The sequence below is a fragment of the Rosa rugosa genome, chromosome 2, assembly GCF_958449725.1.
Source record: "Rosa rugosa chromosome 2, drRosRugo1.1, whole genome shotgun sequence".
Lineage (NCBI taxonomy): Eukaryota > Viridiplantae > Streptophyta > Magnoliopsida > Rosales > Rosaceae > Rosa > Rosa rugosa.
In genome coordinates, this window is record NC_084821.1 from 57,465,076 (window position 1) to 57,491,141 (window position 26,066).

Here is a 26,066-nt window from a genome sequence, read left to right on the forward strand (position 1 = left end):
GGCCACCGACATCAGCAATTCAACCCCTGTCCGCTTCTGCAGGAGACTTCGCCAATGCGACCTAAACCCGACACGGCGGCGGCGCGCAGCAGCAAGGATGAGTAGGTCTGCTTCAATCGATTCCCAGCGAGGGTCTGGAGGCCGTGACCGGATCGGGGGGCGGAAGCTGCGGCAGGCTTGGGTTGGAAGACTAGGAGACCATACTGTCCGAAACGACGTCACCTGCCATCTTCAATCTGAGCATTTTCATGCTCTTGAGCCAAACCCAGAAATTTCCGACTCACCCTCCTCACTGTCGCCTCCAAATCCATGCCCCAATCCCCACCGCCATCACCAACGCCACTGTTCCGCCTCCCAAAACCCAGCTCCCCAAAAACAAGATCAAATCCTGTCCCTCCTCACTGCCACCTCCAAATCCATGCCAGAGCAACTCTTGGCATGGCTTATCTCTTCTTCTCTATCTCTCCTCCTGAAACATAGAGCATCATTACCCAAAGAAACCAACTCGACTCACCAAATCGAGAGATGAGTTTGATTGTTTGAGGCTTTGAGTCACCCGATTCCACCAAATCGACTCAACCCACCAAATCGACTCACGCCATTTCAGCCTCATCCCTGAAATGAATTGGGCTTTCGCTGCTTTGGCTTAATTTTGAGGGAAATTTGGAGATTGGGGATTGATATTTCTTAGTCGTGTTGGGTTGGAAGATGGAGAAGGGAAGCTGCTTTTCCCTTTTCTGAGAACCAAGAAGAGAGAGAGAGAGAGAGAGGGATTTGAGGAAGGAGGAATCGAATACATGAAGAAACAAACAGAAAGAAAGAAAGGGAAAAAAAAATCCTTTTCCAAAAAAAAAAATTTAATTAATTAATTTAAAAAAAAAAAAGAACTGAGAGCATAATAGACATTTCGCCGTGACTTTTAAACGGCAAGGACCTATTGGTCTAAAATTTTGAAGTATAGGGACTAAACGTGTGAAATTAGAAGGTCAGGGACTGAAGTGTTTTATGGTCAAAAGCTCAAGGACTAAACAGTATTTAGTCCTTCAAAATTTAACCATAAGCCTTATTGACTTAATTAATAGTGATAACAACTAAAATCAATTTTTTTTTACCTTGCCCTTAGTGACTGAAGACAGACTCTCTTCACTCGATCGACACCTTTGAAAATTATACTCAAGGTGTCCAATACTTCCTTGCTTGTTGTCGCTTCAGCGATCTTCTCAAACGTTGAATTAATCATCTAATCCTTGACATAGAAATAATAACGCCTTCTTTGTCTCTCTCTTTCTTTGATCTTTGAGAGTGGACTTCTACATGCAGCGATGGATCTAGGATCCGAAAAAAAAGTGGGCTATATTTTTAGATCTCTTTCTTTGGGTGAAGCCCAAAATTTATTTTTTAGTACAACTATACACAAGTGTAGGAGTTGAGTATGCATCATTGAAATGGGCACATCAATCACAATCCCAACAACTGGTGCAGAAAGAGTAGGGTTGATTAGTATGTGTGTATATTGTGAAAATGATAGAAGAGTAGGGTTGCTTTGTCTTCTAAGCCATAATTCACTTCCACCAATACGTTAAAACTTCAAACCAAATTACTCATTTTTGCTCTATCTAAACAAACCCAGAAGAACCAAGAATACCCAAGAACACTAACCAAACCCAAAAATTAGCAAAACCCCAGGTACTTGGCACTTTAGGAAGCCTCCAGTTCTCATTGTCCCGTGTTATAATGACTGAAAATTTGAAGGCTGAAGGACGAAAATAGAAGACGAAGACTGAAGGGAAGGACGAAAACATAGGACGAAGGATGAAGGACAAAGACGGAAGACGAAGGATGATTCACGTAAAAAAAAATTTCTTTCTCGAAATAACCTGATTTGGCTAGGTATGAGCCTGGGCTATAGGTATACTTGGAAAATTTTCGACCGAAACTTAGGTTGGGCTATAGCCCAACCAGCCCTTGACTTAGTTACGCCCCTGATTGTATGTGGCTTCTTACTCTGGAGTAGGACCCACTTTGTACGATTTCTCAGAGATCTTGTGATCTAAACAAAGTTTTGAATTGGATGCACCATTTCTCATAATTTTTTGGAATCTGGAATTGCGCCAAATCAGAAGCCATTTTACAAAAGCACTAACCAAGTACTTTGATACCACTTTGTTGGTATTTAAGCTTTCAAGCTAACATCAACTACAATGGGTGATTGTTTACAAACAAATTACAACACACTCACTCACACTCAGGCCTCCTCGTTTGGTTTCCAGAAAGGAAAAATATAATTCCTTTGACTTTCCTATGGGATGAGAAATTAAATTTCCCACGAACTTTCATTTCCAGTGTTTGGTTAACATAAGAAAAGTTATCAAGAAAATTGTTAAACAGTTTATAATTAATGCAATAAAATAATAGAAAGTGAGTAATAAATGCAAGAAAAAAAGAGAGAGAAATGAATCCTTTAAGGGTTTGGAATGAACCACTTTTCCCAAAATTTTCCCTTTCTTCAAGAAAATGTTTCCTTTCCTTTGACGTCTCAAACACAAGAAAGGATTGAGTTTCCTTTTCCAAGGCTCTAATTCTTTTAACCAAACGAGGCCTTAAAGAAAAAAACAAGAATAACAAAGTAAGGATGTGAGAAATCGGAAGACAAGCTGCTGCTTCTTATTGATGAACTCTCTAATGAATTATGGGGATACTTTGCAACACGTACCAGCTGATCCCTTATATAGGGATTCTTACACACAATCATCAAACAAGCATTGAATGCTTTGTCTCTTGACCGGCCAATACAATCTGCATATGAGAATGGAGTAAATATGCAATGAAAAATCAAAGTTTACAACATGGCTAGCTACATGCATAGTCCACGATAGGTAGTAAAAGATGAAAAACATGGTGATCATCTAGAAACCCACCAAACCAATAGTTTCCTCATTTATTTGATTTGCTATTTCAACAGTCCTAAATCCAAAACGAGTACAAACCAGTTGTTTGTAGCTAGCTGTACATGCCATTCATTTACTTTCTGCTTTGCAATTCGTTGAGAATGATGGGTTCTTCGGTTACTTCATTTACAGTTTTCATCATGTCATGCGCGGTGTATCCATCGTGCCTTTCATAAAATAGATGCAAAATATTGCCCATGTTCCAAAACAGATCCTTGCAAGCTCTTGGAACTACACTATCCTTGTCCTGCAAAACTAGTCTTTGCAGTTCTCTCCTCTTACTGGTGATAATGCTCTTCATCTCATTGATGGCCTCTTCTTCGCTAACACTACCATTGCCATGAATCATGGCCAATGTTACAGCATTTAGCTTCCCTTCCGCAGCTTCCCTCTGAAATATAGTCGCGAGTTCTTTACAAAGTAGCATATATTATAATTCTTTTTCACTGTCATCTCAAATAATGGGGATGTTGTCTACCTTATAGCTTTGCATATCATTGAGAAGACGCCCAAAAGTGCTCATTAGTCTATACAGATGGTAGTATTCCGAACTCCGTACAGCATCCTCTGAGAGCTTAGGCCCTACCAAATAGAGATTTGAAAGGACATTAGGTCCCAAGGCAAATGAGACGTACGCATTTTCCATGTATTCCTCCATTGTTGGCGCTGACTTGTTTATCAACCACTTAGCTTCCTTCAGCATAGCCTTGAGCAAATCCAACCACTGAAAAATCAAAGAGAGCTCACATAATCCCAATTTCAGTGAGTAAAAAACACTGAACTTCATAATGAAAGAGATCAGGCATTTTAATGAAGTACTCAAAACTTTTTCAGATGCTCAGGAAGACAGTTACTGCTATCCAAAAACATTTTGTTATCACTTGATTAATAGATAGAGCAATGATAACATGGACAAGTTAAAGATTCCCTCTTACAATCTCAATGACGTGATTTGTCACACTGCGCTCTTGCCTTGCGAATGCATTGATGCCAATCTCACTAACTAAGCTCTTAATTGCTGAAAAAACGATTTCAACATTCTCAGAGCAAGAATCGGTTCTTGGATTCACATCCCACCTGTGGTTTAAACACATGAGCCAGTATATTTAGAGCACAGTAGAAACTTTGAACCAATTAACAACAAATGCAATGGCCAATTGAAAAGGAATGTGGAATGAAACATACTTCTCAACCAATTGTATAAGGTTTACTAGTTCCTCTTCGGAACCTCCAACGTCAAAGAAATCATCGACCACAGTTGTAAGTACTCCGTTTTTGGCCCATGATATGCGAGCATCTGCTAGTTCAGGAGGGAAAAGGGTTCCAGCAGCAGTGAAATAACAGTAAGCCAGCTTCTGCCTGGCAAATTTTAGCTTGTCTAATCTGCTCTCGATAACCCACCTGCTTACATGAAAGAAAAATCATACTCCAGGAAGAAAAAGAAACACAAAAAAGTGTTCTGCATTGACTGAAACAACAAAAGCAAGAAGAGCCAACCTCCACAACCTGCACTCTCAGTGATTCATATGACATCAAGGTGGAAACATCACTAACAAACAGCTCAAAGACAGAGAAAAGAGGATGAGGAGGAGGAGGAACATCTACCTTGAAAGATGCTCGAGTTCTTCCCGATGTATCGATTGGCACGTATTGAAGTCTTCCACTGCCAGTTTTAGGAAGTCTTCATTCCCAATATTCAAACAACTAATAAAGGAAGAGTATAAGGAGAAATAATGGTCCTCACAATAGTTCAGCATAAATCATATTCTTCTAAGTGAGGTATACCGATAAGAAGATTTTAAAATCCTTGTACTGTTGGTGTTGTAAGATATCATTGCCCTCCTGCTCGATAACCGACCCAAAGTAGCATAGGAAGGAAACTTAAGAGCATCATCCACCTGAAACCAGTAAAAAGTTGCATTTTCCAAAAACTATCTTGGAATCATAAAAACCTACACCATTAAATCAGTAAGAGAGACTTATAATAGAAAGCTACCTCTAGGCCAATATGCTTATTGATTCTGTGAGGCTGAGTTAAATTATTAGAAAATTCCTGTTTTAGGAAATTCCTTGTCCAGTAATTTTGTTTCTCTAGAACTGATTCATCTGGATGTATGATGACTTCCGATGCCCTAAACAGTTTTAATGCAGCATCAGTGTCCCTTAGATATCCTCCAAGGGAATCAAAGAAATGGTCTTCTGAAAATTGATTTAACCGATCTACAAGACACCATAAGCCATTTAAGTAAATTTTGCCAAAACAGAGGAATGAAGACCAAGACACCTAAATTCAAAAATACCTGCGGAGACATCATATCCGTTAACACGTAAGAGTCGAAATGCCATAGCACAGGTGGCAGCATCTGAAAATACATCTTCATCCCCCTGCAGCCAGCATCTGTTTGTTTGCTAATGTTATTCTTCCCCATGGATGAGAACTAATAATATCTTTAGGCTTTCACTTAGGAATAAATTAAATAAGCATGTGGAATCCATTCATTAAGGTTATACCCCACTACTAGCGTAGACATTTAATGTAGGAAGCATTACCTGTATGTTTCATCCAGTACACTCCTTATTTCCTCCCTGAAGTGTCGATCAATACCCAAACTATCAAGAGTTGAAACCATAGAAAGAAGAGCATAGTGACCTAGAGGATAAACTGTTGGAACTGGAAAAGGAAATTGAGAATCAGTTAAAATTAATCACAATGTTTAAATGAAAGGGGTTTTGTCCATTTACACCATTTTTAGAGATTTTTTTCCCACTTACCCCATTAAGTTTTTTTAATTCTCTCTTACCCAAAACACTCTAAGGAGGTCTTCCCTAATACCCCATTAAGATTTATTTTTTGTTTTTTAATTTTTTTTAATACCATTTTACCCTTACCCCTTTGTTACTTAGAGAGAGAGAGAGAGAAAATGGAAGAGAGAGAAACCATGGGAGACTTCGTCGGAGCCCGGTCACCGCCGCCGGAATCCGGTGACCGGCCGCCGGATTCCGGTCAACTTTCGCCGGATTCCGGTCACCGGCCACCGGAATTTGCTGAAAATCTCACCGGAAAGTTTTTTTTGCCCCTTAATAGAGGGGCAATAGACGTCTATTGCCCCCCAATAGACGACTATCAACCATTATTGCCCCCTAATAGATGACTATCAGCCATGTATTGCCCCCCAATAGAGGGACAATAGACCTCTATTGCCCCCCAATAGTCGTTTATTGCCCCCAATAGACGACTATCAGCCATGTATTGCCCCCCCAATAGATGACTATCAGCCATGTATTGCCCCCCAATAGACGTCTATTGCCCTCTAATAGGACTTTCAATCGCCAGAATGGGAGTTAATCTCCCTAAATTTAGACAAATAATACTTTGATTATAGAAAAAAAAAAAAAAAGATTACATCAATTCAAAACGTCTATTGCCCTCCAATAGACGCGTATTGCCCCCCAATAGACGCCTATTGTCCCCAATAGACATTCAAAACTTTTTTTTTCTTTCATTGTCCCGTTACTTAAAAAAAAAAAAACTGATATGGGCACCCAGAAAATGATTTGGGCACCCATGTCATCTTCTCCCATCTTTCCGACTGCAGACCCGGGACCGGAAGTAGTAGTTGATGTTGTCGCTGACGTCCTCCGGGAGCTCGAGCCCAGAGCCTCCATGTCACAATTCCCCTCCACAACCCCAAAATCGGAGTCGCCGGAGACCAAAACGGAACGGGCTGTTACCTGAGACTGCTCGACGCGCTGCTGGAACCGATCCATAACGAAATTGACCTGGTTCTCGCGGTCCGACGACAAATCGTCGGTGTTGGAAATGGAATTGGGCTCCGAAACGATGTCATCGCGGTTCCGCTCGGCGTGGATTGTGGAATGGTACTGGGAAAAGATGTCGTCTTCGCAGTCAAAGTCTTCGTCGTCTTCTTCGTGGACGGCGACGAACTGGGCCGGCGGGAAATCAGGATCGGAGGACATGTAGAGGTCGAAGTCGTTGGAGGACCAGTTGGGGAGGGATTCGAAGGCTTGTTTATATGGTTGTCCTCGTCGGCGAGGGTGAGGAGAGAGAGAGGGACTGTGTTGCTCGTGCCGGAGAGAGAGGAGAGATAGAGGAGCATGGCATCAATGTCTTTTTCCAATTTGGCTGAGGGCAAAAATGTCATTTTACTTCAAATAGGGTAAGTGAGAATAAAAATCTCTTGCTGGGGTAAGTGGGATAACTTTGTTCAATTTTGGTGCTTTGGGTCAAGGACCCTAAATGAAAACTAAAAGAATAAATAAATGGAAAGTATATATGAAGGGAGGCACCTGCGTTCCCAAACTTCTGTATGAGTGCGCATAGGTAATCAAGACAACCAGCACTCTTATTGTGAGTATAAGCAGAAGCAGTAGTTGATGGTGAATTAAACAAAGACCCATTCTTCCTTTGGTATTTCATGACCATCTTCCAGTCCTGTGACTTTCCAATTCCTTCTGAAATATATGCTATATAGGCTTTCCACCCCTCTGAGTTGCTTCCATAGCCTCTAAACAACAAATTTGTAATAAACATTTCAATGAGGAAGAGTTAGGATGCAGTACAGAAATGCATTTCCTATGCTTTCCTAGCACAACTGATGAACTGAGTACATTCGTAACTATCTTAAGAAAGGAACCTTGTTCTTTTGATCCCAGTAATAAAAGAAAAAAATATTCTAAGGTTATAAAAACAAATCCAAACCCACATATGCAGGTTTGAGTTCAGTAACTTGACTAGGTAAGTGAATTAGATAATTTTAACTAAAAGACAGGTACAAGCATAACCCAAGAAAGAAAGCAAAGAAAATACCTTTTAAGCTCAAAGTCTCTCCTGTGAAATAAAGCCTTTAAGGTTGATCCACCCTGGGGAAGATTCATATTCAAACTCGTTGCAGATTCAATCATAGCAGGAAATATTATATCAAACCCAACAGGCGATGGCTGCTCTTCATCAGTAGCTGAAGCTAAGTTTGACTCAATAAAATGCATCCCTACAAAAACAAGAGGGTTATTGATATAAACAACATCAGCAAAGGAAATTTATATATGCAAGGTCAATAAATTTACCCTTGTTAATTTGTTTTTCACCGACACTCCATTGCTTTAGTGCAAGGATACATGCCAAGGTGGATGAAAGAGCATCTTTTGTTAACAATGGATGCAAATTAGGAGGACCCCATGAGCCATCATGGAGTTGATTATCCAATAACCAATTTACGCATTCAGGGAAAAAAGGCTCCTTTTCAGAATTTGGAGAAGGGACCATTGCCACCCAAGCAGTGTCATATGAGGAAACAGAGAGATCAACCTTGTTGAACATCTTCTTTATTCTTTGTTTGGTTGCCTCAAAATTCTGCTTGTATTAAAGAAGCATTATGATATTGTTTGTAATATAAGAAGTGGGAAAGAAGAAGGAGATAACCTTACCAAAACAGCAGTATTTACTTCTACTCGTGGCAAGAGATCTTTTCCTGTTGTAGATATTAATAAGCAGAAACTCAATCCAGGTTACCAAAAAAAGAACAGTGCTTTTACAGTATGGAGAAAAAAATTTAAGAAGAACAGACAACTCTGATTCTATGCTTTACATATACAAAAGCTCATCATCTCTTTGTGGTTACATTATGGTAGTACAATTCAATCATGGAAAACACAGACCAATCACTACAAGGAAATCATTTCTTTTTGGCCAAAAGCAACTTTTGTGGCTCAAGTGGTGACTGCTGGAATAATCAATATGACAACTAAAACGGTGAACTCCCTGGCTGTAACAACACTAAGAAACTTTCTCCTGATACAGAATAGTAAGGTGAATTTGAACAAACCACCTATCCTATTGTCTTTTACCTATTGGTTTCCATGTTTTTGTAAGATTATCCTCTATAGTTCTTTGTTTTCCAAGGCTAAATTCTTCTTGCCACAAGCAAGTATTTTTTGGTTTTGATAAGAATATCTAAAGCCAAGGCTGGACTTGATTTTAGATATTCTCTTCTATATCAATCGACCAATATAGTGCTTGTCACCATCTTATACAACCTCTGTCACCATATGCTGTTTCTTCCTGGTATAATTCTTTTAGTTTGTAAAGAATTATAGAAACCTCGAATTCCTTTGTGAATATCCAGTGTTTAGTTTTATTCGACTTCTACATTCCTCTCATAATTTATAGTCTTAGTAAATATATACACTTGTTGGAACCTTTTTCCATGATTTGAAATTGATTTGTAATATTCATGCGAGGCCAGCCAACAAATGAATTAATATGTTCCGTTAGATAGAGAACATTATCCAATTTTTATCAACCGAAAATCCTCTTCTCCTCTTCAATAATCAACAATTCAACATATTTACAGACCCAATTCAAGAAAATCATGCATAATCCCAAAAGAAAAAGAAAATACAACAAAAAAAAAAGGCCAGAGAGAGTGAGAGAGAGAGACCTGATGAGGAAGGTGTGCAACACCTCAAAATGTTGAGGTTGGAGAAGGACATTGTTGAGAGAAAAAGCTTTGATAGAGAGAGTGTTTGAAAATGGGGGGCGTATAATTAAAAAAAACCTGCAGAATGGGAATAAAGATGGCAAGATTTATGAGCAAGAAGAGACACTAAATGACAATTATTCTACAGGGAGATGCAGTCTGTGTGTTGGTTTCTTGCATTCTTGACTCTTGAGAGTTTAAAACTGCATGAAAGGGAAAGTTCGATGATGCTACAGGGCATTGATGCTCTCCTACACATATGCTATAGAGCACTTGCAGTTTTAAATGAAATTTTTACAATGGCATCAAATGCTTCGATAGGAAAAGAATTTAAATTGACTTCCTCTCATTTTTCTTTGCTGACAACACCACTTGACAAAAAAATGCTAGAGCAGATTAATATAATTCTTTGTTTTTCTTAACCCTAGAATTTTAATTTTATGATAAGGACAAAGAAAGTGTGAGAGAGCATCTTTTGTTAACATGGGATGCAAGTTATGAGGACCCCATGCATGGAGTTGATATCTTCTAAGGCAACAACCAATTATGGATCGGGTAAACCAAGCAGTGTCATATGAGGAAACAGAGAGATCAACCTTGTTGAACATTTTCTTTGTTCTTTGTTTAGTCCCCTCAAACTTTTGCTAAGTTAAGAGAGCATTTGATATTTTTAATAGTACAAAAGAGTATAAAGATCCTTACTAGCTAGAGCCTATGAACATCTTACCAAAAACAGCAGTATTTTCTTCAGCTGTGTCATTTGACCCTTGAGACTGTTAGCTTCGCTTGCAGCAACAGGACCTTTCCTGATTTAATAATTTTACCGTGAATGTATATATTCAAGTTCAGAAACTCAATCCAGGTTACCAAAAAAGCAGTGCTTTTACATTATGGAGAAAAGATAGTAAGAAGGATAAACAGACAACTCTGGCTATGCTCTACATACACAAGAGTTCATTATCTGTTTGTGAGTGCATGTCAGTAGTAACTTTAATCAAAGAAAACGCAAGAGCAACTACTAATTAAAAGAAAATCATCTTTTCTTTTCTTTTTCTTTTTTTTGCTCAAAAAGCATCATTTAATCTTTCTAAATCTACTGAGATCATAACCTTGTCTTCCCTTTATTATTGCTGCCCATGAATCCAATCTTGGTTCTGTATATTCTCTTATCTCAAGAGACCAACATCTTGCTATTCACAAAAATTTCTTCCTGGTATGTCTAAGAACTTGAATAGTTCTAAAAAATGAGGTCAGTGAAAGTGAAAGTGGTACATTATTTACTTACTGATCTAAGAACTAGCTTTTGGATCTTCCGGTCAATATTTTTCATAACTTCCAAGTCAACCCCCACCCCAATTGCTCAAAATATAACTTTAGAACTCACTCACAGGAATATCTAAAAATTGAGGCCTTGATTACAGCAATGACAAAGCTCATCAACGAAGTCAGAAAACAAAGACTAATCAGCATAAAAATAATCCAATTCAAGAAAATCATGTATAATCCGAAAAGAAAAGAACAATACAAATACATAAATAATAAAACTAAAATAAAACCAGAGATTAAAAAACCTGATCAGGAAAGAGTTGAGGAGGGAGAAGGACATGGCTGAGACTTGAGAGAGAGAGAGAGAGAGAGTCGTTTAAAACTTTAAATTGGAGTGGCAAGAGATACAACTGAAGGGACACTAAAGGAAGATGCCGTCTGTGTAGTTTCGCACTTTATTGAGACTAGAAAACTGTTCACGGTTCTTTGTGGAGGTATTTTTACATTTCTGCTTATCTAGCCTATAGGACAGTTCGTAGTTCTTCGAGACAATGATCCGATCATCATTGCGAAGAAAAAATTAATCAAATTGAAAATTGCCTAGTTATCCGAGCAATCATCCAAATGATCTTAATTGTTGGTGTATACATTGATGATGATAACTTTTCTAGCTCCAACCCTTTTCCTTCTTCCATGTAATATTTGTTTGCCACATCAAGTTTATACTGTTTATTATATCAACAGAAAATAAAGATGATTGCAGGTTCTTTAAAACTGCATTAACGAGTAAGAATCATAATCTAAAGGGCAACGAAAAAATACAAAAATGTTTTGTTTCATACAAGTTCTAAGGGATCAAGCAAAGATGATCCATCTAAATGGCCAATTACACAAGAATTTGGAGGCCTTCCTTTTTGGGAGGAAGTACGGCCTTGTTCCCTGGGAATGCGCTGTGAGAGACATCTACGAGGGCCTTGAAAGTGTATGGTTCGTGCATAGAAAGCTCTGATAAAACTTTCCTGTTTAGCTGAATGTTCTCCTTCATCAGTCCATGCATGAAATTCCCATAATTAACCTGATGAAAATTGAACAGAAAACCAGTTCAGCATTCACTAGAAAACATATACTGCAGAGGAAATCACTCAAGTAACTTGACTTAGCAATCTGTTTCAGACCAATCAAATAGCTCAACTGCACCTTCCGGCCAAAAGATTCAAAAAGACACATTTCATTCCACACACCTAAGAAGCTGTAGGCTTTACCAACTTCAATTTTTGCCCAGACCAACCATACAACTCTGATTCAAATATACTTCAATAAAGATGAAAACTAAGACAAAGCTAAAACCAGAAGCAAATTTCAAAAAAATAAACAAAGCTCTGTAAACTGCAGCCAGGATTTACATACAAACAAATCATACTTGCATTTGAGTACAAACTATCTTAGATTTTTCACTTGCTAACTTTTTGAAGCTACTTCTTGTTAACCAAGTTCGAAAACAATAAGTCACAAGTTTCAAGTAATCTACTAAAATAAGTAATTTTGAAAAAAAAAAAAAACAAACAAACAAACATATCCATTGTTCTGCAGCATAAATAGCTCACAAGTGCTCAATTTTCGACAAATGAGGATTGCATAATTAGACGACTCCAAACCCCAATCTTACAGAGGACAAAAATAAAGAACGAAAAAGTGAGAATGGGAAAGCTGGAACAAAGGCCACTTGAAATCACACAGCCATCAAAACGGCCTGAAATAGTTCTTTTGTTATTATTAAACACCCCACATCCCTCCTCATGGTCGGTAACATGTTGGGAAACATGTAAGAACAATGAAAACAGCAGTCACTGACTCGTTGTTATATCAACATAATAATGAGATTCGTGACTCAATGCTCAAGGTTTGACCAAAAGAATATTCACCGATCACTTATCTTCACATGTATTCTTCTCTCTCTCTCTCTTTTTCATCAAATTTGCAGGCAATGACCCAATAAATTCAGTAAATAACTCAATTGGATAAGGACCACCATATGACATGCAACAAAGCAGTTACAGAAGAAAGTCCTAACAGGGATATTACAATTCTCTGAAACCAAACTATACCATGCTCATCATATATAAGATAGTAGTTGTAATTCGAAACATACACCATGAATGCGGGTGCCAGCATTGATACGTTGGATCCACAGCGCACGCATGTCCCTCTTCTTGGTGCGGCGATCTCTGTAGGAATACTGCAAGGCCTTCTCCACCCTCTCTCTGGCTATCCTTATGCAGTTCTTGGCCCTTCCCCTGAAGCCCTTGGCCAGCTTGAAAATCTTATCCTTATGCATCGTATGACTCTACCTCAATTCTCCCTACACATTACACAACACTCAGACACACCCAACCACAAAACCTTCAATAAATTCAGAAACCCATTGCAAAACTACGCCAAACAGGTTTGTATTCATAACCCAAAATTCCAAAGCACAGAAAAGGATCCCAGTTCAATCCACATGCAAATTCTATTGCCAAAAGCAAAGTACTTGGAACAACAAAAATTCTCATAAATAATTCAAGTCTTGTATTCTGGGAATGTAAAGAGTTCAAAAGGAGATTGGAATTCATAAAGCAACTTACGAAATCGATAAAGATAGGATTTTTGAATTCACCTGAACCCAGTTCCTTTATGTATGAGCAGCTATTGAGTTGCGCAAACCCGTTATGAAATCAATCAAAAAGAAAACAACTTTACTTTCCAGAGTAATCGATAATAGCGAAAAATAAAAAAGAGAAAGAAGGAAACGAAGAAGATGATGGAGACTCACTTTGTGTTGGTGCGAAAATGGTGAGAGTGAAGGAACAAGGCAAAGTGGTCTGGAGGCGAATGAGAAACAATATTTGTGGGCTAACTTCTGTCTCACACGCTGGAAGAAAAGCCCGACCCGGAAAATTTACCCACTTTTTTATTTTCATTTTTTATTTTTTAATCAAAGAACACATACAAAATCAAATTACGAAATATTTTGGTGGAGGGAAATGTCTTTTTTGACGGCTATTATTATACTAAATGTGAGCGAGCTAATGAAAAGTTTTTTTAGTCAATAAATTTTTTGCTTATAAATTAAAACTTTAGGGCCTCAAGGGCACAAATCCCTTATTTATTGTTTTGCTTGGAATTCTAATATTATTTCACTTATTAGTCCGACATTTGACATATTTATGCTCCTTAAAGTTGTAGTTTTTTCTAAATTATCATTATACTTATTGAATTAAAACTCGCAACTCAAGTGTAATTAAGTAACAATGAATTTTCAAAACTTATGATTCTCTCTCTAACTCTCGCAAGAGAGGTAGCTTGGCGGCGGCTAGGTTTTCCTGGTGACGGCTCTGTACTCTCACCCAAGAAGGGAGTCTCTTCACCTCCCTCTCGGTTGTTCCTTGGTAACGGCGGGCGTGCTCGACGATGCCTGTATTCTGTAGGCTTCGGCCTTATTTTCTTTGCTGCGTTCGTGGTTTGCTTTCGCGGCAATGGTGGTGTGGCTGATAAGGAGGTGATCTGGGGTCATCCTGATGGGTCTCAATGGATGGTTTTTGCAAAGGTCACCGCTAGTGATTGGGTTGCTGCTTGGATGACAGATCCAGATCAGAGTGCTCTGGGGATGCTGGAGGCAAGGTCTGGCATTGGTGTATGCTCAGATTGCGGCGAAGAACGTTGGCAGAATTGGGGTGATCTCGGACTTATGGGGATCTGCTCGTCGTCGGAGATGTTTCGCCAAGAATCGGGTCCGCGAGCTACCAGTGGTGGTGGATGCACGGGCGTGGGTCTCTGGCGAGTGGTGCATGGTGGCGGTGGCAGGGTTGTCTTCTCACTTGGTGTTTGTCCTAGGTGGGTTGCCAGGGACTGGTATTGGGATGTCCTCATCTCAGGTGACGGAATCTGGAGAACAGTGGTGAAGGTTTTCCAAAGCGGTGGTTGCGCAGTCGGTGTCCTCCGGCGGGTGTTTGGTGGCGGCGGCAGGGCTGCTTGCTCACTTAGGGTTTGTCCTAGGTGGTTGGGTTGGGCCTGGAATGTGACTGTTAGGGTGCCAATTTGGGCCCTGGTAGTTACCCTAGTTTTATTTGTTATTTTAATTTTGATCCTTTATCTTTTTGTTCTAAAAGATAATGGGTCTTTTTGTTTCTTGCTTTGAGTGGGAAAGATCACAAAGAAAAGAGATACCCGTTGAGCCCCTATATTGGAGGCGTTATTTTTTATTCCTCGGGCTTCTACTTTTCTTTGTTTGGGCTTAATCCTAGAAGGTGGGTGTGCTAGGAGATTACTAGTGTAGTTTACTCTGTTTAGGGGTGACTTTGTAGTAATTTCTACGAAACGGTTCTTTCTGTCGCCCCCATAGAGGGGGATCGTTTTTGTACTGCTTGCTGAGCTGCATAATGGATGACTTTTACCCGCAAAAAAAAGTAACAATGAGTTCATAATGCCAAAAGACGCAAGATAGAATTGCATAGGGAAACCATTCCTATAGAGATATAAGCAAGTACTAACAAGAAAAGCATGAAAATTTTTGTGGCAGAAACATGAAAAAATCCATTTCTCACATGATGTCGGTGAGATTTGAGTTTGTGACCTACACAGTGAATAACAAACAAGTCACAACTCAACAACAACATGAGATTCATTTTATTCTAAATAATAATATTAATTAATTAATTAACAGGTTTAGGATTTTTTTTTTTTTATAAAGGGACAGCCGGACAGGTTTAGGGTTTATGAATCCGACCAATTACTATTTGGGAAAACCGGGTTTGCCCCATACCCGGTAGCAACCTTAGAAGACGGTTACCAAAAAATCCATTAATACTCATCTCCGAGCTCAAAAAAGTGATGCAGCATTTTCCAGCCCGCCTGATAAAGTCTCTGTCTACTTCTACTTCCTTACCATGCACCACCACTACCCTTCAAGAACTTGCTTCTGCTCACCCCAAAGGTATATATATATATCATGTGTCTTTCTCTATTTCTGTTAAGCTTCTTTCCAGAAGGGTAGTTTTACTTTGATGTGAATCACTGAAAGTTTGAACCTTTTTGCTTATTGGGTCTGTGTCAGATTGCTTTCTTACTAGAACAGAACTGCAATTTAGAACAGGGTCATGGGCAATGAGGAATAAGTACGGAAGAAAAAAGTTTCTGTTTTTTTGTTGCTTTTATGAAACCCAACACTGTATGCCTGTGCTGTTTCTGTGGTTTTGATAATGTGGTTTCTGTACCAATTCAATTTGGCAATGTGTCAAAGTGCTTGGCTTTTGAATTTATTTCGAGCCAGACTCCAGACCCAATTGTTCAAATAAGGTGAAATTTGTTTCTTACATAGGTTGCTTGATAAGGAAATTTGGATATCTTTTGCAGCTAGAAGGTATTCCTGTGATCAATTGCAGGTGGTTTCGGTGACTGGTTGAATACAAGAAATGGTATTCAATATCATTTTTATTGGATGATTGTGCAAGGTTTACTTTTTTCTTCTTTTTGGTGGATGTGGGAAAATGCTGGGACATCTCATAAAATGTGGATGGTTGGATTAGTTTCATATCTTTTATTATTTTCCTTTACAAGTTCAGACTAGCTACAGAGAATATTCGGCAAAAGATAATGAACAGCGCAAAAATGACGATAAGTTGAAAGATGACAGTTCTACCACGTACCTCCTATAGATGATGATGGATGATGATACTTTAATAAGTGTGGAGGCTGATAACTAGGCCCAGGTTTATTTTGAAAATATGTGATCTATGTTATTTTGGGAACAATATATTTTGCTTATTCTAATCTAGAGACAGTCTTTTCATGTAACTCAATAAGAAGTTGACATAGGATTTTCTAATGGCTTTAACAATATAAGTCACCCAGAGTTTTTTTTTTTGGGTACATATTTCTGTTTTCTTTGTTGAGAAACTTGTTTCATGTTTGTGGATGATTTCGTTAGTGTTGTTCTTCCTAACTTTTCTTTTTCTCGTTTTAAATTTGATATCCATCCTCCTACTTGCTGCATCAGCAAGAAATAACTAAATTTCAAAGTTTCCATGTTTACTTAGAGTAATCAATTCCATCTGCAAGAGGAAGAGATCTACTTATTGTTCTCTTGAGCTTTACTTTGATGCTTGAAATGCCTTTTTTTCTTTTTCCTTTTTATTCAAAATTTGTTGAACTTCATTGCGATGATCCGGCTTGGCAGGTGTTGCGAGGGTTGTACTCAAGAAGGGGAAGACACAACTATTCAAGGATGGAAGTCCAATGGTTTATAGTGGAGCAGTTGATAGAATAATTGGGAGACCGCCACCAAGAACTGGAGATGTTGTGCTAGTAGCTGATGGAGCAGAAAAGCCAATAGGGTGGGGCATGTATAATTCAGTCTCCATGTTCTGTGTCCGGCTTATGCAGCTGGATGAGGAAGCAATAAGGTAATATTTATATATGCAGTTTGAAATTATCACATTTGCAGTTGCTAATCTTTCTGAAACAGGGATTGTTCATGTGCATTGAATATGGAGAAACTGCTTGAGACAAGAATTAATGAAGCTATAGAGCTACGTAAGAGTTTGGGGCTTCCATCAGCTAGTACAAATGCATTTCGTCTTGTCAATAGTGAAGGAGACAGGTATTCAACTTTGAGATATCTACTCAGAATTCGATTAGTGTTCTCTTTACTTCGCATAGCATCTCTTGTATCTGTAAAATCAATTGCTATTTAAGTTCAGTGTGAGATGACCATTCTCTTGTCTTTTGTTAGAAAATCCATGTGCATATCTATTTTCAACATTCTTGATTTTCTTATCTTTTTAATATATATATATATATATATATATATATATATACAGACTTGTTATGGAGATACTAGTTCACTAACTGTCAATTGTTATCAATTCTTTTGCCACAGATTATCAGGCCTAATAATTGACATATTTGGAGATGTAGCAGTAATAGCATCATCTGCCGCTTGGGTTGAGAAGTACAAAGCAGAAATAGAGGCTTGTGTTGGTAGAATCAATGAAATTAATCACATCAACTGGAGACCGTCTGTGGAAATTTTAAAAGAAGAAGGATTGGATGTGTCAAATTTGAAGGAAATGGATCCATCTATTTGCCCTCAGAGAACAAAGGTAGGATATCTCCATATTCTAATCAAAAAGTGGTTTGACCAAACCCCCCGCACACCGCAAACAACCAGAAACTGGTATAGGATTTTGAAATTCCTTTATACTTTTGCTTTGGTGCTTTATGGGATCTGTTGCGTGTGAGTATTCTGATCTTGCATTATTTAGGTTATGGAAAACGGGATTTTTTATGCCATTTCACTTGAAGGGCAGAAGACAGGGTTCTATGCTGATCAGCGTGAAAACCGCAAATTCATATCAACAATTTCAGACAATCAGAAAGTTCTTGATATCTGCTGCTATAGTGGTGGTTTTGCGCTAAATGCTGCACGAGGTGGTGCTGTGAATGTCACAGGTATAAAATTTTGTTGAAAGTTTTTGGTTTCAATCCTTACTGTATTGGCATTGGTTATTGACTTCTGTCCCAATTTAGTTGTTTGGTCCTCCTTTGCTTGGTAATGACTATTAAGGCTTAGAAGCCTAACTGTGCAATTTCATTTAACAATTCCATGCTCGGGGATAAAGAATTGTCATTATGACTTCATGGAGTCATAACTTTATAGCAGTGACATAGTCATATTGTGAGGTAAAAGCCTCCTCTCTCTTGAAGAGAATGGTTGGCCTAAGACACAAGTAAACTTTTGTTCTTTTAAGAAGATTAAATGAAACTGTTTGGTTCTTTGGTCCCAAAAGAGATCTAGAACTCAATAAATTCATCGGAACAAGACATCTTAAGATATCATCTTCAATGCTAATTTAGGTTTCTTTTTTTTATTGTAATGTTTTTCATCAGGTGTTGACTCATCCTTGGGTGCTATCGAACTAGCTAAAGAAAATATTGCTCTTAACAACATGGATCCAGGAATAATATCATTTGTGAAAGAAGATGCAAGTGAGTTTATGAAGGGTGCTCTTTCTAGGAATGAATCATTTGATATTGTCATCTTAGATCCTCCTAAACTAGCACCACGAAAGAAGGTACCAATCTTTTGTTCCTTCTCTAATCAAAACTTTTTTCCATCATAGCATGTATTCAAGTTGCATTCATTCATACAGGCAGACTTCAAATTTGTTTGTGCATGTGGATCTTGCACTTTTTCTTTCAAAAATGATATATTGCACACACTGTACCATGTTTGGTGTCTGAGTACACCAATAATTTCACTCAATTTATTGCTAGCTTCCTCTGCATGTTTATTTGTGTTATTTTTGTGCTTTAATGCCCACTTATTGGTCATTATCAAATCCAGGTTTTACAAAATGCATCAGGCATGTATAGAAATTTAAATTCATTAGCAATGCAATTGACAAGGAGAGGTGGCCTTCTCATGACTTGTTCGTGTTCAGGAGCGATGACCCAAAGTGGGACGTTCTTGCGCATTCTTCAGGCAAGTTTTATTTTTCTGCAGCTAGCACCATCATCATGCCTTCACTTTCATCTTCTTCTTAGATTGTGTTATAACTTGAGAATCTCCTGTTAAGTTAAGACTACTAAATTTCGAGTTGTTATAAGATTCTGGATTTTGTTATAACAGAATGTGAATCAATTTTGTGCTTTGTCCACAATGAAATTTGGTTACTTTAGGCAAAACTAGTGTGCAGGAAGGTGGTTGGTTTTTTTTTTTTTTTTTCCCTACGAGTGTGTGGGGAGGTATTAAAAAATAGTGGGAGTTTCCACCCTCCACAGTTCCTCTACATTTATTTTTTTTGTTTTTTTTTTTTTGTGTTAATTGACTTTTTTATTCCTAGATGATTATTTCTGATTCAAAGTATTTTAATACGAGTAAATTGGTAAAAAAAAATCAGTTATGGAGAGCAAACTCTCTTCTCTTAATAGTATAGATGATCTCTGCTGCTAATCTGCTATTCAATCAAATTGTTAGTTAAGCTTTGGAAAATGAGCTACCGGTACTGCCAAGCATCCCTCACCAACATAATAATAATAATTTTTTTTTTTTTTTATCAGAGTGCAGCATCAGCAGCAGGTAGAAAAATAACCGTTCTCAGGGATGCTGGAGCAGCATGTGACCATACCATTGACCCATCCTACCCAGAAGGCAAATACCTTTCCAACATTCTCCTGAGGGTGCTTTGAAAATCACGATCTTTACACGGGCAGAAGAAGATCAAATGCCAGTCAATTTTCAACAGAGCTTTAAACAAAGTAATCAATTCGCAGATCAAACTTTAGATGTAATCAACACTATTTCTGAAATTATACAGGAAAGTTCATAATGTTGTCCTCTCAACAATCTGGGGGGGAATAAAGAAAACTCCAAATGACCAAAATGCTTTTAGAAATCATATGTACTGCCCATATTGATGATAACATTAATATACACATAATTAAGTAGGCCATCAGGAAATGCTCAAGGCAAGCCATTGATATGAGCAGTTAAACACGCTTAGTGCCCTCCTGGATTTCTGTTCCATGACAAATAGGAAGGATCTCCAAGTTGCCTGAAAATAAGAGGATCAGTCATTGTTTTAAGGGTCCATATATCACAACCAGAACCAACCCTTACTCAAATTATCTAGGACCCTTGCTGATTAAGTGTCATTATGTGATTATGAATTGAAATGTGGATAAACACATAATTCCGAGATTTGGACAGAAAAGGCAAGCCCTAGGAAGGGTGCACTAGCAATAAAGTGAAAGAGAATATAATTTGAGATCAAAAAGTAACCCACAGCCCATAACCCGCAGAGAAAATGTCTACAAGTTCACTGTCAACAGTAGGGTTGCGCTTGTTGTCATAAGCAATTACCCTATACTCAATATTCCCAGTTGACTCCCCCATTCCCCAAAATTAGAGATTATCAAAAAGAAACAGCAAGACTTGGAACTTGGAAAGCCACAGCTTTCTAATTTGACTAGTCCTATCAACCCCAATTTCGAGCTGTTCAACCAGTTGGCCATGAAGTCATCTAAACACTTCTATTAAGGCTTATCCCATAAAGACAGGTCAGACAAGCATACAAGATATTATGGCACAAACTGACAAGTTCATGCAACGCAATCTGTTGACAACCTTTAATATCCCTAAATAATAAAAGTAGGCAGAGCATATTTGGTTTAGGATTTACCTTGGTTTAACAAGATATACAATTGTGAAAGCCATGGCCAGAAAGAAGCACAACCCGCCAACAGTGAGATAGGCAATGCCAAGGAAGTCATTCCTGCCACCAAGCCAACTAGTGGTAGAAAGTACGAGCTTCTTTTTTCCACTAAAACTGTAGGTGTTGTAATTGTTCTCCAATGTCACATGTATGACATCATTTTGCTGAAGATCCACCTCTATCTTCCCATATAATTTTCTGAATGTTGGCAATGCAGCAGTTCTCATCCAAACAATAAGGTCCTCCTGCTCACTCAACTGTTAAACAAAACATATCCAACTGGTTAAGCACTTGCCTTCTTGTAAAAGCAGTTTGCTTGATCAACTATTAAAAGAATGTGTGTGTGTGTGTGTGTGTGTTGATTGTCCTTCCATTTGATACCACCAGTCTTTTCCTTATTTTGAAGCGTACAAAAAAACACTTGACTGGAGTTTCAGAGTTTTCAACGATGCAGAAGAGAAATAGTGGAAATCCAAAGTCAACAGTAAAGAAGAGAAGTGCCAAATAACTTACTGGAATGGATTCATTGAGAGACGCACCACCTCTAAGAGCTGAATTCTGAAAGTTCGTAGGAAAGACCTTTTTGCCAAATTTGTGCTCCCTGTCACTCTTCCATGAAATACCCTTCTTGTTCACTGGCAACGGCTCGCTTTGGTTGCGGGAAAAACTATAAGTGTCATTGAACAAACTCCAAGCTATGAGCCCACATGGTACAATAGGCGCACCATTTGCTGTCTTGTCTTCAGGCTTACAATCAGTCACTGTACTTGCAGAGTTTGGATCTTTCAACTGTTTATCGCTTCGGCTCTTAACATACCTGAAATATAGAATGCCACAATCAAACTAGTTTGAATATGCTATGCTGCAGTAGCAGGAAAAATAGGGCACATGAACAACAATCATGAAAGAGAACGAAAGAGAGAGAGAGACCGTACAATCCTAGGTATCTAAAACCCAAATTATTATCACATTTCTAGGATTCCGGAAAAAAAAAATACAAATAAAAAAATTGCAACTGGATACCATCAGCTACAGCTTGATGTTGCAACTATCATATCTAACACATTCATGTTGCAACCATCAGAGATTCATTTGCATATATTTCCTAAATTATACACACTAGACTTCTGCAAGCAATATACTTAGAAAGAACAAAAGAATGCAAACTATCTGTGGCATGAAGCTATTATTGCCACAACAGTGAAGTTCAATAATGCAGTACAAACAGCCCCATGAATGCATGTCTGCACTGATACAATTAGATAATTAGATACTACTATAGAAAAGTGATGCATGAGGTACAACACTTATCATCTACTATAGAAAAGTGATGCATGACATACAACACTTATCATCTACTAAAAGAAAGGTTACTCCAATATTGTTTTTCCTACTACATTTAATGAAATAAACATGGCACCAAAGTCCTTGGACCACACATCGTTTGTATACTTCTTTGGACACCATTCTACCTATTGACATATATGCACCACAAATATCAAGTCCCAAAACTTTATGATGCACTACATTACATTGAACAACACCTTCTGTTGACTTTCCAAAAGAAAACTGTATTGCAGTAATCATATGAACTAAACACTATTTGGAGAATGTGGATACGACAGTACACATACCTGCGGTGATTCTGATAGAAATTATCAAGTTGGTAGTACACATATATAGGATGCTTCATGTGTTTTTTTACCTTCAAAAACAACAGGAGATCAATCAGTGACACAGGAATTAAATTTCAGATACAGTTACACACATTACTGCACTAATATGAATCACATATGGGAAAAATTACAGTCCTTTGATGTTAATCAAAGGTCCTACCGTCAGAGTTCTGTTGCATGGTTTATTTCCTGGGGTTTGGATGTATTTGACCTTATCACTTCTAGAGGACGCTGGTATGCACTCAGTTTCATATCGATCAACGATTTCAACAACCTGATAAAAAGATGTTCCTGATCAAATACATGTAGAACTAGAATAGAATAGACAGTTATGCATCAAATTGGGTTTCACTTGAACATACATCTCGGGAAGCAAATAGGGTAGCAACTCCGATGGGAATGAAGACGATTGCAACGAGCATGAATGCTGAGATGACCTACAAGCACAAGTGTAAAAAGAGCTAAGTTGGAATTTTAACAGGTATACAGATACTAAGCAGACATCTAATTTATTGCTAAAAACCTACCCATTTTGGCGTGAGAATTGGCTTGCATGCTGGAAGTTCCTGCTGAGTAAATCTTGAATCTGAAAGGATTAAATTTCAAGATACCTCTCAGTTTATGATTAATAATAAGGCTACTAAGAAACCTAATAGAAGCAGTATGAAGACATGAATTTGGCTTTTGCATGCTGATCAAGTGAAGAACAAGAACACAATGGTAAAATATCCTATGAATATCAGCATGCTAGCTTGTAGTCAGATTCCATACATTGGCCGAAAACTCTATGCACATGGCATATCCATCTATATTAGTTCACAATAATCCTCAATTCTCAGTGTTGTCTTACGTGTACTCTGATTCCAAGCAAAATAGGTCCCCAACTCTACATTAGCTACCGGGGCAAGGCACTAAAAACTGGGGCTCTTTGCAATCGGTAATTATGTCACATCAACTAGTCTTTCGCATAGGTCAACTAGAATCACATAAAGATTTCCTAAAGGAGTTACCACATCTTCCATGAATCAATTACAGCAATAGTGCATTATCTATGTTAGGCTGCCAGATGTTATATTCCTCAAACTTAATGTTTAGCATTCTAAAACCACCAGAGCTTGTTTCTTGAATCTTTTACAAGTTGAGTCTTCTTAATTCAGTATAATGAACACGAAACCATCTCGAAAACTCACTTCAAGAAAACTCCTAAACCTAACAAATATGAACATCTAGCTAATCAAAAAACCGAAACACAAAGCCAGAAACACACAAAATCTCCATCCGGGTATTTCCAATATGAACTCAAAACCCCAAAAGAAGCAGAAATCTAAAATCTTTGGGAAGAAAAATTTACATTTGGGCCGCTTGGACCTCCTGGTAGCTGCTGAATCGGCAGATCCAGCGCCCGCTGAGCTGGACGGCGCCGTATTGGAACTCATCAGATACAAACCCTAGCTTTTTTTTTTTTTCCGCAGCAAAGACTCAACCTTTTTCCGATAATTAAACAAACCCAGAAGATCAAATTGATGGGTTTTGGCGAATGTGATCGAGGGAGACGGAGAGGTAGAGAGAAGTGGGTTATGGGATTGGTTTGCAGTACCTGTGTTTTTGTATTCGAAATAAAAAAATGGGTTTTAGGGAAGAACGGGAAGGGGGTGGGATTGAATTGACTTTTCTAGAGAGAGAGAGGGATTGGGAAAAAGAAAGCAAATTTTCTTTCTTTCTTTTCTTTCTTTCCCTCTCTACAAGGTGGCCGGCGAGACCGAGCCTCTTCTCTCTCTCTTTGTTCGGGTTTTTTTGTTTTTTTTTTTTCTAGAAGAAGGAAGACTTGAATAGGGAGAATATTATCAGAGAGAGAGAATGGGAAAGATCATCGTGGTTGGAAATGTCAAAACTAATACAATGCAACAACACGGTTTATCATGTGGGTTTCCAATCAATTTCCCTACTGTATTTTTTTTCTTTTTTCTTTTCTTTGTTAATTAAATTATATAATTCGGGTTTGTATTGAGTAATTAGGGGTTTTACTTGCCAAAATATGGACATACACAGATACACTTGCCTAAACTGGAGTAAAGTGGAAATAATGATTCAAAATCATTATGAAGACAACATAAATGGCAATATCGTTATTATAGGATACGGCTTTAGGGATAAAGACCTCATCTTCATTCATTTCTCGACCATCAAGAGTGTGTTTGGATGAGGGAAAAAATGATGGAATTTAATTGAAAGTGAGGATTTCATAATTCATACAAGCTAATTCCCTCGTTTGGCATTATCAGATTGGAAATTTTAAATTTCTCTGTGGAAAAAAACGAAGGAATTCATTATTTAAATTCCCGACTTCAATTTCCACCAAAATAGGTGTCATTTATGAATTCCTTTGCAGTATTCAATTTTCATTTCCAAAACAAGGCTTTTTTCTATTTTATTTTTTTATTTGTTTTAAACTTTCTTAATTTATTACACATTTCAAATCTTAAATAGATACAACCAAACAACAGAAATTGTAATTAATGGAATTTTAGATTGATGGAGTTAAAGATTCCATCATTTATAAATTTCTATGGATTTCATAATTTTCTCATCCAAACGCACCTTAAAAGTTGTAGTGATTTTATTTATGAATTACAATTTAGTTTAGATGTACTAATTTGTCATTCTTGGTTCTTATACTCAAGCAATACTCTTTTGTTCTGCAAGTGAGAATAATTGAACACTTTTTTTTTTTGTTGGAGAATAATTTAACATTATGATAGTTGGTAACTTACCGATCATTCTCTTGAAATCAAATTCTAATAAAGTTTATGATGTTGTGGTTTCGATCTGCTGGTTTGTCAAAAAGACACTACTTGCATTGTCAAAAAAAAAAAGACACTACCTGTACTTGAAGAAGAGTTAAATAGATCAACGAGTAATTCTGAATTTCTGCTTATGTTCCAGGAGATGAGGTGGTTTTGATATTTTGTAAAAGAATAGTAGGAGAACGAGTAACAACAAAGAATTGAAAGTAACTACTAAGCGATATGCACTTATACTCTGCGATCATGTTAACGCTAAAAAAAGACGCATCTTTTTCCAATGATAAATTTGTTACAACATGCCTCCTATAAAAAAAAAATAGAAAGGTATACACATTTTCCTGATGCAAAATTGATCGATACAAAACTTCCCATAAAAAACTATTGCCAAAATTTTGTCACCAAGAAGTGATACACTTGCACTGACCCAAACATTTGTCACCCAAAGTCTTCGAAAAAGAATAATAGAAAATAGGATGCATCTTTTGTCGAGAGAACTTTATCGGTAAAACCCTCTCATAAAAGAAACCAATAAAATTTTGTCTCTAAAAAGTGACACACTTCTACTGACGGAAAATCCGTCGTAGAACCCTATAAAAAAATATTAAAAAAAAGATGCATCTTT

At 37.8% G+C, this 26,066-nt stretch overlaps 4 protein-coding genes across 11 annotated transcripts; 1 reads left to right on the forward strand and 3 right to left on the reverse strand.

The window, feature by feature from the left end:
• Positions 1-2,674: 2,674 nt before the first annotated feature.
• Positions 2,675-10,417, reverse strand: LOC133732716 (ent-kaurene synthase 5, chloroplastic-like). 2 transcript variants are annotated; one of them, XM_062160300.1, is made up of 14 exons: positions 10,173-10,417; positions 8,394-8,437; positions 8,034-8,319; positions 7,777-7,957; positions 7,257-7,474; positions 5,499-5,619; positions 5,249-5,346; positions 4,945-5,168; positions 4,734-4,846; positions 4,554-4,652; positions 4,134-4,349; positions 3,884-4,025; positions 3,427-3,672; positions 2,675-3,339 (listed from the first exon to the last, which is right to left on the reverse strand). In XM_062160300.1, exons 3-14 carry the CDS (start codon positions 8,284-8,286, stop codon positions 3,022-3,024), a joined length of 2,229 nt encoding a protein of 742 aa, XP_062016284.1. In that variant the 5' UTR covers positions 8,287-8,319; positions 8,394-8,437; positions 10,173-10,417; the 3' UTR covers positions 2,675-3,021. The 2 variants fall into 2 exon arrangements, with proteins under 2 accessions (XP_062016284.1, XP_062016283.1); XM_062160299.1 differs by lacking the exon at positions 10,173-10,417 and adding an exon at positions 9,407-9,831.
• A 1,073-nt stretch (positions 10,418-11,490) lies between these two features.
• Positions 11,491-13,634, reverse strand: LOC133732444 (uncharacterized). Of its 6 annotated transcripts, none has more exons than XM_062159991.1 (4): positions 13,524-13,634; positions 13,368-13,396; positions 12,861-13,070; positions 11,491-11,786 (listed from the first exon to the last, which is right to left on the reverse strand). In XM_062159991.1, exons 3-4 carry the CDS (start codon positions 13,044-13,046, stop codon positions 11,598-11,600), a joined length of 375 nt encoding a protein of 124 aa, XP_062015975.1. In that variant the 5' UTR covers positions 13,047-13,070; positions 13,368-13,396; positions 13,524-13,634; the 3' UTR covers positions 11,491-11,597. The 6 variants fall into 6 exon arrangements, with proteins under 6 accessions (XP_062015975.1, XP_062015978.1, XP_062015976.1 ...); XM_062159994.1 differs by having other exon boundaries at positions 13,368-13,412; positions 13,522-13,613; XM_062159992.1 differs by having other exon boundaries at positions 13,368-13,414; positions 13,525-13,609.
• Positions 13,635-15,464: 1,830 nt separating this feature from the next.
• On the forward strand, positions 15,465-20,105 carry LOC133728720 (uncharacterized). Of its 2 annotated transcripts, none has more exons than XM_062156150.1 (8): positions 15,465-15,683; positions 16,926-17,151; positions 17,214-17,348; positions 17,628-17,850; positions 18,013-18,199; positions 18,638-18,822; positions 19,192-19,232; positions 19,811-19,906. In XM_062156150.1, exons 1-7 carry the CDS (start codon positions 15,581-15,583, stop codon positions 19,198-19,200), a joined length of 1,068 nt encoding a protein of 355 aa, XP_062012134.1. In that variant the 5' UTR covers positions 15,465-15,580; the 3' UTR covers positions 19,201-19,232; positions 19,811-19,906. The 2 variants fall into 2 exon arrangements, with proteins under 2 accessions (XP_062012134.1, XP_062012133.1); XM_062156149.1 differs by having other exon boundaries at positions 15,466-15,683; positions 19,095-19,232; positions 19,811-20,105.
• Positions 20,017-24,491, reverse strand: LOC133728721 (ALA-interacting subunit 3-like). Its single transcript, XM_062156151.1, has 8 exons — positions 23,992-24,491; positions 23,168-23,226; positions 23,003-23,077; positions 22,801-22,914; positions 22,599-22,669; positions 21,478-21,781; positions 20,932-21,221; positions 20,017-20,304 (listed from the first exon to the last, which is right to left on the reverse strand). The coding sequence occupies exons 1-8, from the start codon at positions 24,074-24,076 to the stop codon at positions 20,250-20,252; spliced, it is 1,053 nt and encodes a 350-aa protein (XP_062012135.1). The 5' UTR covers positions 24,077-24,491; the 3' UTR covers positions 20,017-20,249.
• Between the last annotated feature and the right edge of the window lie 1,575 nt (positions 24,492-26,066).